This window comes from Rana temporaria, chromosome 3, assembly GCF_905171775.1.
Source record: "Rana temporaria chromosome 3, aRanTem1.1, whole genome shotgun sequence".
Classification (NCBI taxonomy): Eukaryota; Metazoa; Chordata; class Amphibia; order Anura; family Ranidae; genus Rana; species Rana temporaria.
The window spans coordinates 491187376-491199777 of NC_053491.1; the positions used below are offsets into that span (position 1 = coordinate 491187376).

At 46.9% G+C, this 12402-nt stretch overlaps 1 protein-coding gene across 1 annotated transcript in view; it reads left to right on the plus strand.

Annotated features, from left to right (window-relative positions):
• The first annotated feature begins 2311 nt into the window (after nucleotides 1–2311).
• Nucleotides 2312–12402, plus strand: part of LOC120933786 — a 30822-nt gene continuing 20731 nt past the window's right edge. The window contains exons 1-2 of the mRNA XM_040347180.1: nucleotides 2312–2496; nucleotides 9582–9643. Coding sequence (XP_040203114.1) covers nucleotides 9586–9643 — 58 coding nt within the window. The 5' untranslated portion in view covers nucleotides 2312–2496; nucleotides 9582–9585. The remainder of the gene's footprint in view (nucleotides 2497–9581; nucleotides 9644–12402) is intronic.

Below are 12402 nucleotides of genomic sequence, written 5' to 3' on the forward strand. Positions count from 1 at the left end.
GTGATTCTGAGCATGCGCACTGGGATACGTCCACAGGACGGTGCATGCGCCATTCGTTTTAAGTACTTCTATGACGCTTGGCCCATCATTTGCATGGGGTCACGCCTCATTAGCATGGCTCACGCCCACTTCCACCTACGCCGGCTTACGCCAAGGAAACCCAGCGTAACTTTAACAGCGAGTGCTTTGTGAATCCAGTGCTTGCCTCTGTGCGCTGCGCCGGCGTAGCGTAAAAGAGATACGCTACGCCGGCATAAATATGCACCAATGTATGTGAATCCGGGCCCATGTATATATATACGAATTGCAGTTGGCAAGTGGTTAAAGAGCTCATAAAATGTATGCAAAAGCCAACAATTATGTGTGAAAAAAAATTATAAAAAAAAAAAAAGAAAAAAGGAAAACAAAGGATTAAAGCAAAATGGAATTAAATTACCGTATTGACCTCAGTTTTTTTCATTTAACCCTTCTGGAGATAATGTATTCAATGTAAATCCATTATGTTCCCATATGTAAAATTTGTGGTGCAATGTTCTTTTAATTTATTTTGTGAAAAATAAGCTTCGCAATAAAAAAAATTAATAATTAAAAATAAAAGGTTTTTAGTTAATATTTTTTATCCATTATGTTTACATAATCTTTTGAAAGGCTCTTCTGGTATAAATGTATTTGATATGGATTCACTGACCCCAAACTCTTGTCCCTCGGTGGGGACACAATGTTCATTGTTACTCTGTTCAATCAATAAACCTCCGGCGCTCACCCAACCTGGTCTATAGGGTTCTGATGGTATGTCCCACATATAAAAGACAAGTCAAGGAATAAGTCAAGCAATACACTACACATTGAGAAGAACGGTTATAGAAAGATGACCTGGAAAATGATTTACCCTAACCAAGAAAGACCTTCTACCCATGAGTGATGACATTTTTTTCTTTATACACTGAAGAACATCTTTTGAGTTCCCAAACATGTCCCCCTGACTGATACAAGGTTTAGTACCCCCTTAGTATTTTTGGTAGGTGCTACTTATAAAGTTGGGTGCCCACAGTAAGCAAGGTTGTAGGTTTTGAAGGGAGGGTAGGTCCCAAATATGGATCCTGACACAACATGGACCAATGTTTGGATAGAATTTAATCCACATTATTTTTTTCATCACATTGTTTTTTTCATCACTTTTATTGCTGTTACAAGGAATGTAAACACCCTTGTGACAGTAATAAGCAGTCTAAAGCCCTGTACACACGATCGGATATCTGATGGAATCTAAGGCCTCGTACACACGGTAGGTTAACCAGAGGACAACGGTCTGATGGACCGTTTTCATCGGTCAAAACTGATCGTGTGTAGGCCCCATAGGTTATTTAACCATCGGTTAGAAAAAAAAGACAACTTGCTTTAAATTTAACCAATGGATTCCTAACCGATAGGTCAAAACCGATCGTTAGTAGGCACGACCATTGGTTAAAAAACCCACACATGCTCAGAATCAAGTCGACGCATGCTTGGAAGCATTGAACTTCATTTTTTTCAGCACATCGTTGTGTTTTACGTCAGCGCGTTCTGACACGATCGGTTATTTAACCTATGGTGTGACGGACCATCAGTCAGCTTCATCGGTTAACCTAAGACAACGATCCTTCAGACCGTTGTCCTCTGGTTAACCTATCGTGTGTACAGGGCTTTATCCGATGGATTTTATCATTGGATATCCGATGAAGCTGACTTTCATCAGTCTTGCCTACACACCATCGGTCAAAAATCCGACCGTGCCAAAATGCGGTAACGTAAAACACGACGAGCCAAAAAAATGAAGTTCAATGCTTCCGACTTGATTCTGAGCTTGCGTGGATTTTTATCCGATGGAGTTCCACACAGACGATCGGATTTTTCTATCTTTTTTTATCCATAGGAAAAATTTAAATCATGTTCTATTTTTTAACACCGATGGAAAAAAGACCGATGGGGCCCACACACAATCGGTTTGTTTGATGAAAACAGTCCATCAGTCTGTTTTCATCGGACAAACCGATCAAGTGTACACGGCTTTAGAGACCACAAATCCCTCCTCTGCCCTTAAAAGCATTCAAAATACCAAGCATTGAGTGACTGGGCCAACTCAAAATTGAACCCTACGGACTTCATGTGCGTGCAAAGGCAGGCGTCCCAATACTTGTGGTGAGCTGTGTAATTGAGGGACCAGAGATAAAAGTGGATTATTTGTTACTATGATTACAGTACACATTGTGTAAGTTTTAATTTCTCTTTTTATGGTGAACAATGAGGCTCTTGTTGTATAATTTTGGTTTTTGAGCAATGGCGATCACGCTGATGGAGGTCAGAGGAGGAGGGGGAGTTATTATTGAGGAAAGAACTTTATAACACCCCTCCATCCTCTCATCTCACCATTACCAGGAGGATCTTCTGAGGGCTGAGACTGGACAAAGGGAGAGAAGACTTCAACCAGACCAACCACACCGGACACAGAGATCACAGGTAACACACGATGCCGGGGAACGTAGATCAAGGTTTCTCAACTCCAGTCCTCGAGGCACCCCAACAGTTCATATTTTCAGGATATCCCTCAGATGAAACACCTGTGGTAATTACTAAGGCAGTAACTGACCAAATCACCTGTGCAAAATAATGGAAAGCCCGAAAACATGACCTGTTGGGGCGCCTTAAGGACTGGAGTTGAGAAACACTGACTTAGATGAATAGGTTTGGTTGTCCTTGGAGTAAGGATGAAGATTCTGGTCAGAAACCAACAACAGTAAAGTCAGAAGTCAGGTCAGGACAATCAGGAACACAGTGGCCCGGATTCAGTAAGAATTGCGCTTTTTTTACGGAGGCGCAGGGCAACGTTTTTGCCCTGCGCCCCCGCATTTTTTTTGCGCTGCCCTCGATTCACGGAGCAGAAGCTCCGTAAATTGCGCGGGCGCGCCGGAAAAATGCCTGGCGTAAGCGCGCGCAATTTAAATGATCCCGTAGGGGGCGGGAATCATTTAAATTAGGCGCGTTCCCACGCTGATTGTAGAGCGCATGCTCCATCGGGAAACTTTCCCGACGTGCATTGCGGCAAATGACGTTGCAAGGACGTCATTTGGTTCAAAGTGAACTGAATGGCGTCCAGCGCCATTCACGATTCACTTACGCAAACTACGTAAATTTCAAATTTCGCGACGCGGGAACGACGGGTATACGTAACATTGGCTGCCCCTGCTAATAGCAGGGGCAGCCTTACGCGAAAACCGCCGTACGGAAACGGCGTAAATTGCGTACATAAGGCTCGCGTAACGTTGTGAATCGGCGTTAGTATGCAATTTGCATACTATACGCTGAGCACAACGGGAACGCCACCTAGCGGCCATCGCAAGAATGCAGCCTAAGATATGCGGGCATAAGAGCCTTATGCCGTGCATATCTTAGGCTGCAGTCGGCGTAACGAGGTTCCTGAATCAGGAGCATTCGTTACGCCGGCGCAAGTAAGCAATTGCGCTGTGTAACCTATGGTTACACAGGCGCAATTGCTTCTTGAATCCGGGCCAATGTTCTTAGAAGGAAGGTCACCACTGCTGGCATAGGAGAGGAGAGAGCGCACTGTGCAAGGGCGACTTTTATATCAGGCAAATTGTGTTCGCTGTACCGACCAATGGTGTACACGCCTCATTTAAAGTCCCAAACCCTCTCCTTTTTGCAAATGAACAGGGACGGAGGCACATGCCGTCTATGTGGGCCTCATTCAAAGTCCCAAACTTTTTCTATTTATATCAGGCAAGCTGATTCATGTGATGCTAGCGGGGGGGGGAGGGGTGCTCAATGTCTGCTTTGTCCTGGAAATAAGTCGGGACGTAGGAAAGGAAACATTGAGCGCATTTCATCCGGGCTTCTTTGTTGGTGGAAAAGACCCTAGCGGTATGAAATTTGCATTACACATTATATTTACAAATGACACAACGCTTTTTTAAACCACCGGGGGCCCCTTGTCTGCATGGACCAGTTTATGGAAAAAGTGAACTAATGGCGCGTACATACGACCGGGCTTTTGCTCGACCAAAAATGTATCGGAAATTCCCACGAATTCCATCGGAGTAAAATGTTCCATATTTAACCACTTCCCGCCCGGTCAATAGGAGATTGACGTCTGGGAAGTGGTTGTGAAATCATGACTGGATGTCTAATGACGTCCTGCAGGATTACATGCCGTGGGGGCGCGCAGCCCGGCCATCGGTGATGTGGGGTGTCAGTCTGACACCCTGCATCTCCGATCTCGGTATAGAGCCTCCGGCAGAGACTCTTTACCACGTGATCTGCCGTGTCCAATCACGGCTGATCACGATGTAAACAGGAAGAGCCGTTGACCGGCTCTTCCTCACTCGCGTCTGACAGACGCGAGTAGAGGAGAGCCGTTCGGTGGCTCTCCTGACAGGGGGGGGGGTTCGCGCTGATTGTTTATTAGCGCAGCCCCCCCTCGGATCCTCACACTGGACCACCAGGGAGTGCCCCCCAGTGCTCAATAGAGCACAAATCGATATAAAAAAAAACAATAAAAAAAATAGTTTTTAATGCAATCATGCCAATCAGTGCCCACAAATGGGCACTGACTGGCAACATAGGCACTGACTGTGCCCAGCAATGCCATGAGTACCACCCCTCAGTGTCACCCAGTGTCGATCAGTGCCACCCAGTGTCCATCAGTGCCACCTCTTAGTGCCCATCTATGCCCAGTGCCCACCTATCAGTGCCCATCTGTGCAACCCATAAGTGCCCATCAGTGCTGCCCATGAGTTCCCATCAGTGCCACCTATGAGTTCCCATCAGTGCTGCCTATGAGTTCCCATCAGTGCCACCTATGAGTGCTCAGTGCGCCTATGAGTGCCCAGTGCGCCTATGAGTGCCCATCAGTGCCGCCTATGAGTGCCCATCAGTGCCGCCTATGAGTGCCCATCAGTGCAGCATACCAGCGCCGCCTATCAGTGCCCATCAGTGCCACCTCATCGGTGCCTATCAGTGCCACCTGAAATTTCGGTCTTTTTTTAGTTGTTGCGCAAAAAATTTAAATCGCAGAGGTGATCAAATACCACCAAAGGAAAGCTCTATTTGTGGGAACAAAATGATAAAAATGTCATTTGGGTACAGTGTAGCGCGACCGCGCAATTGTCATTCAAATTGCGACAGCGCTGAAAGCTGAAAATTGGCTTGAGCGGGAAGGTGCGTAAGTGCCCGGTATGGAAGTGATTAAACTCCAATGGAATTCATCGGAATTTCCGATGGAATTTCCGATGGGGCATACACACAGCCGGAATTTCCTATGGAAAGTCAGTCTGTGTATGCGGCATTAGCCTTTATTGTAGAGAATAGGTAGGTCCAGTCTCACCAGTCCCTGTCCTCCAGAGGATGGTTACCATTCCAGTATATATTGGAGTTGTGAGAGGAAACCCAGCAAGATTCCGATGCCGGTTGCAGCATGAGAAGGCAAATATACAAAATCACCAATCAGATAACTGATCTCAACCCCTCCTTTCCCCTCCCTGCCTTCTCTGTTCAGACAGTAATAGAGGTTCAATTAAAGAGAGACAGTCTGAAGGCAAGCACCTTCTTCTCTCGCTAGAAAACCCATAGGGGTCCATCTATAAAGGTTTTCCCACAGCATTTTCCCCAGGACTCACACATTGCTTTGATTGGATTTAACCACTTATGCCGCGTACACACGGTCGGAAATTTCTGCCAGAAAAAGTCTGACGTGAGCTTTTGGTCATGTACGCTCCATCAGACTTTTGCTGTCGGGAATTTCCGCCATTGATTGAGATTGAGATTGAGAGCTGGTTCTCAAATTTTCAGACGGAAAAAAATTCTGATCGGAAATTCCGATCGTCTGTAGCAATTCCGACGGGCAAAATTCTGCCGCATGCTCGGAAACAATTTGACGCATGCTCGGAAGCATCGAACTTCAGTTTCTCGGCTTGCTGTAGTGTTTTAAACGTCAACGGCGTTCTTAACGGTCGAAGGTTCAGAGAACTTTTGTGTGACCGTGTGTATTCAAGCCAAGCTTGAGCGGAATTCCGTCGGAAAAAAAGAAATCTAAGGTTTTTCCGACGGAAAATCCGATCGTGTGTACGGGACATTAGAGACCGCCCACCGCACATATACTGTGACAGGGCGGCTCTATTGCCGCAAAACAACATACCTGCATGAGCTACTGTGGGTGCCCGCTGCATGGTGGGGGAGCCAATGCGCGGGTCCTGTGGCCACCCGCGACTGCTTCACATAGAGGCAAAACTGGGATCTGCCTATGTAAAGCAAAGCAGATCCCCGTTCTTATGGGGGAGGGGCACTGAGATTGCCTGTTCCTAGTGATCAGGAACAGGGATCCCTGTGTTGTCCCAGTCAGTCCATCCCCCACACAGTTAGAACACACTAGTAGGAAACAAATTTAACCCTTTTGGTCGTCCCTGATGTTAACCCCTTCAGTGCCAGTGTCATTTATACAGTGATCAGTGCATTTTTTTTTAGCACTGATCACTGTATTGGTGTCACTGGTCCCCCAAAAAGTGTCACTTGGGGTCAGATTTGTCCACCGTAATGTCGCAGTCCCGCAAAAAATAGCAGATCGCTGCCATTACTAGTAAAAACAATAAAAAATAATTAAAAGTCCCTAAATCTATCCCCTATTTTGTAGGCATTATAACGTTTGCGCAAACCATTCAATATACGCTTATTGGTAATTTTTACCAAAAATATGTAGCAGATGAATAATTTAAAATGTTTAACTTTTTTGGGGGGGCATGTTCTATAACACAAAGTAAAAAATTATTATTTATTTTTTTCAAAATTGACAGACTTTTTTTGTTTATAGTGCAAAAAATAAAAACCGCTGAGGTGATCAAATACCACCAAATGTCAATCTTATTTTTAAATAAACATTAAAGTGTATTATGTGAGAGACAGTAGCCACAAATATTGTTCAGTGGCTGGACTGTATGGCATTAGCTTAGCTATGCTGCAATTTAAGAGGGAGAGACAGGGCAGGTTTTATATTGAAATAGGCAATATAGTGTATTATCTGAGATACAACAGCCACAAACAAGGGCGTAACTAAAACCTTTAGGGCCCTGGTGCAAGATACCATGTAGGGCCCCCCTGATCCCACGGCTTTTCCCTTCAGGCCTGGGGTCCTTCCCACTGATTCTAAGGCCCTTTACTCCCGTCATGGGGCCATTTATTATGGTTCCACAGGGGGACCCTTTCACATATTCTGCAGCGGGCCACCTTCCTGCCATCTTGCCCCCCCCCCCCACGGTGGCAGAACATCAGATCGCTGCCATTACTAGTAAAAACAATAAAAAATAATTAAAAGTCCCTAAATCTATCCCCTATTTTGTAGGCATTATAACGTTTGCGCAAACCAATCAATATACGCTTATCGGTAATTTTTACCAAAAATATGTAGCAGATTAATAATTTAAAATTTTTAACCTTTTTGGGGGGGCATGTTCTATAGCAGAAAGTAAAAAATTATTATTTATTTTTTTCAAAATTGTCAGACTTTTTTTGTTTATAGTGCAAAAAATAAAAACCGCTGAGGTGATCAAAATACCACCAAAAGAAAGCTTGATTATTGGGAAAAAAACAAAAACAAAAATCTAATTTGGGTACAGTGTCGCACGACCGCGCAGTTGTCAGTTAAAGTAACGCAGTGTCGTGTCGCAAAAAATGGCCTGGTCATGAAGGGGTAAATCCTTCCGGGGCTGAAGGGGTTAAATTAAAAATGTTAGAATCACGAGAGAGAGTTGTATGAAGACATTTGTTATAAACAAAACAAAACTATCCTCCTACAAGAGCCTCTTTCCCACAACACTGTTTGGCTTATTAGAATCTGGAAGCCCCCTTAAATTAAAGGGGGGTTGTCAGGACCTGGATCACCTGCTGGTGGCATCATGGTTACCAGAGATGAAGGGCGCAGTTCCAGTGGCCACCAGCAGGTGTCTCCCAGCAGCCAACACATCCCAGTAAGTAGGCTCCACCTGATGCTGGCTGCTGGGAAGGTATATAATCTCTTCCTTGACTTTTCAACAGTGCTTATATGTTAGACTTTTACCTGCTTGCTGATTATCTTGATCCCTGTCTTATCCTGTATCCCGTTACCCCATCTCTGCTGCCCTTGTTCTCAGTCCCAGTCCTGCTCATGCCCTCTTTATGGGAGCTTTAGCCCATTATATATAGTGTATTATAGTTAGGTTGTTGGTTTAGATGTACTTCACTGTCAAGTTATTGTCAATACCTGGATCACCTGCTGATGGCACTGTGGTTACCAGAGCTGAAGGGTGCAATTCCCATGGCGACCAGTAGGTATCCCCCAGCAGCCAGCAGATCCCAGTAAGTAGGCTCCACCTGATGCTGGCTGTTGGGAAGGTATATAATCTCTTCCTTGACTTTTCAACAGTGCTTATAGTGTTAAACTTATAGCTGCTTGCCAATTTTCTTGACCCCCTGCCTTATCACACCATCGGGGGGGAGTTTTGGAGTCTAGGCCATCTTTATGTAGAGCAACTCTTTTTTTTCAGATCCTCTGAGAGTTCTTTGCCATGAGGTGCCATGTTGTACTTCCAGTGACCAGTATGAGGGAGTGAGAGCAATAACACCAAATTTAACACACCTGCTCTCCATTCACACCTGAGACCTTGTAACACTAAAGAGTCACGTGACACCGGGGAGGGAAAATGGCTACTTGGGCCAAATTTGGACATTTTCACTAATGCCTAGTACACACGAGAGGATTTATCCGCGGATACGGTCCTCCGGACCGTTACCGCGGATAAATCCTCTGAGGATTTTGATCCGATGGAGTGTACACACCATCGGATCGAAATCCGCGCCGAATTCCCATCGCAATGACGTGTCGCGCCGTCGCCGCGATGATGACGTGGCGACGTGCGGAATTCCACGCATGCGTCTAATCATTATGACGCATGCGAGGGATGGGTTCGGACGGATCGATCCGGTGGTCTGTACAGACCACCGCATGCTAAGAAATTTTTATCCGCTGGAAATCGGTCGGCCCGAAATATATCCGCGGATAAATATCCGCTGGATCGTATACACCAGCGGATCTATCCGCTGAAACCGATCCGCGGATCAATTTCAGCGGATAGATCCTCTCGTGTGTACGGGGCCTTAGGGGTGTACTCACTTTTGTTGCCAGCGGTTTAGACATTAATGGCTGTGTGTTGAGTTATTTTTGAGGGGACGGCAAATTTACAATGTTATACAAGTTACACTGTTATACAAATCTTTACCGCCCCCCCCCACCTCTGGCCGCATGCGGTATTGCATGCCATAGAAGTCAATGCGGAACTAATTATCTTTGTTTCCATTGACTTCTATGGGAGAAACTCGCTTTGATATGCGAGTGCTTTGGATTACAAGCATTCTCGGACTGTTTGGACTGAACATTCAGCTCTTCTCTAGTTGTGACCACTCATTGAAGACGCTGGTCCAGATACCTTTGGCCGTAAAAACGTTGTCTGTTTCTACTAACAAATGCCGAGCAGAGATTAATTATTTCTCATTTGTGTTCTCAGGGCGATGGAGCTGAGTGTGGCGGTGTTGCTGTTGGTGGTCCCTGCATCTTTTGCACAGGAAGGTAAGTGGTAGAACCTGCGTACACTTACTGCTAGTGGAAATCAGTCATTCATTCATAGTCATTGCAGTGACTATCCTCAGGTGATACACAGAGGTGATACACAAAATCCCCCTACATACGTTGAACCTTTTTATCTCTGCCACCCTTTATTCTCTACAGCCGTTCAAAGTGCACAGAACAAAATATATTTCTCAGCTCCAGAAAGCAGGTGTGAGGATCTGATGACACACACACTGCAAAGCATAGAGCAGAGATCTGAGTGTAATTTGAGACCTGAGTGGAGGGAATGGACACACCCTCTTCAGCACAGTCTCATAGAGAAAAGTGCACAGCTGAGGCTGTCAACTTTAAATAAACATTAAAGTGTTATGACTGTATGGCATTAGCTTAGCTAAGCTGCAATTTAAGAGGGAGAGACAGGGCAGGTTTTATATTGAAATAGGCAACATAGTGTATTATCTGAGATACAACAAGAAACCACGTAGGGCCCCCCCTGATCCCACGGCCCTTCCCTTCAGGCCCGGGGTCCTTCCCACTGATTCCAAGGCCCTTTACTCCTGTCATGGGGCCATTTATTTTGGTGCCACAGGGGGACCCTTTAACATTTTCCGCAGCGGGCCACCTTCCTGCCATCTTGGGCCCCCCCCCCCACGGTGGCAGAACATCAGGGCCCGGTCACAAGTGCAACCTTTGTGACCCTGGTAGTTCTGCCACTGTCCCACCCCCCTTTCCTGTCCCTTGTTAATTAATCAGTGGGTGCTGCAAGTAGTATATGGTAGAGGTATCTGGCAATTGAGAGGTTCATTGTTAGCCACCCGCTCATCTCCATCTCCGGCAGCTATGGAGTTAAGTCCGTGCAGCCATTCAGCTCCTGCTCATACAGAATGGCTGTGTAATCCTGGGTCACCCCTGTGTGGCCCCGGGGATCAGCACTGTTAATAGTGATACCTGATGTCTGTATCCCCACTCGGTTGTCACAGTCTCCATGCTTCTAAGTCCCTCCCATCCTTTTCCCCCTGCCTCTGTTGTTGCCCGGCATGTACGGAGCAGGGCCAGGCTGGGACAAAGATTTGGCCCTGGACTTCATCCAGACCGGTCCACTTTAATTTTGCAAACACAAGTGTAGCGGGAGGGCCAACTACATGCAGTTAGGTCATGGGCAGTGCGGATGACAGGTCTCTCCTATACCGGCCGACCAGACAAACCTGCCCCCCCCAGCCAGCCAACCCGATGGCCACCCAAGCCACCCCCCCCCCATTCACTGGCCATTAGCCGTTCTACTTTATTTCTCTTATAGGCAGTACAGCGGTGCTCAAATTAATGGGCTGCGCAGCCATTACTTTAACAGGCTGTCACCAAAACCGGCCCGCTGAGCCATCGGCCTACCGGGAAACTCCCTGTAGTCCTTATGGCCAGAACATGACTGGTACGAAGTAAAATGCTTTCAGGGAACTCTTCGGCTCAAACTCAGGATTCAGAATGTTTCATTAAATGCTTGAATGTGTGATCTGGAGCCGGCCAGCAGCAGTCCCGGGGGCACCAGGGGGGCATACAGAGGGGCCTGGGCAACAAGAGGAACAGAGCGGCGGAGGCAGCATTTACTAAATCCAATCAGCTGTATTTTCCTACAGCAGCTGAATACCAGCGGGAGGGGGAGGAGGAGAAGCTGTCTTTCAGCTGCTGCAGGAAAATACAGCCGATTGTTCCTCTTGCAACCCCTGCGCCCCCTATTGCTACGCCCATGACCACAAATCATTTTGAGTACCAGAGCATCAGAAAAGGCTGCACACCTTGATGTGCAACAGTAAGGGCTTACCTTGGCTGGAGTCCAGTGGCGGCTGGTGCTCAAAATTTTTGGGGGGGCGCAAACGAAAAAAAAAAAAAAAACAATTGCAGCCTCACTGTACCTATCAATTGTCACCACTGTGCCATCAAATGCAGTCACTGTGCCATCAAAACGCAACCACTGTGCCATGCCATCAAAACGCAGCCACTGTGCCATGCCATCAAAACGCAGCCACCGTGCCATCAAAACGCAGCCACCGTGCCATGCCATCAAAACGCAGCCACCGTGCCATGCCATCAAAATGCAGCCACCTTGCCATGCCATCAAAACGCAGCCACCGTGCCATGCCATCAAAACACAGCCACTGTGCCATACCATCAAACACAGCTACTGTGCCATCAATTGTCACCACTATGCCATCAAACACAGCCCCCAATTGTCGCCACTGTGCCCCCAATTGTTGCCACTGTGCCCCCAATTGTTGCCAATGTGCCCCCAATTGTCACCACTGTGCCACCAATTGTTACCACTGTGCCCCCAATTGTCACCACTGTGCCCCCAATTGTAGCCACTATGCCCCCACTTGTAGCCACTATGCCCCCACTTGTAGCCACTGTGCCCAGTACTCCCCCCGGCACTTACCTTTATGGCTTCTACGTCCCTCGTCCCGCCCTCGATGACGCTTCAGCCAATCAGGTTACCTGATTGGCTGAGACGCCTGTCAGTCTTATCCTCGGACGTACGGCCGGTACGTCCCGAGGATAAGCTCTAGGAAGCTGACTACAGCCTCAGGGTCCTGATAGGCACTTCCACACAGCCAGTCAGCTGCCGCTATTCAGCTGACCGGCGCTCAACTTCCGGCCAGCTGAATAGTGGACGGCAGCGGCGAAAATATACAGATTCATACAGTGCATGAATCTGTATATTTTACTGGCTGTGAGCGAGCCAGAGGGGGCGGCGCTCCTGCGTCCCT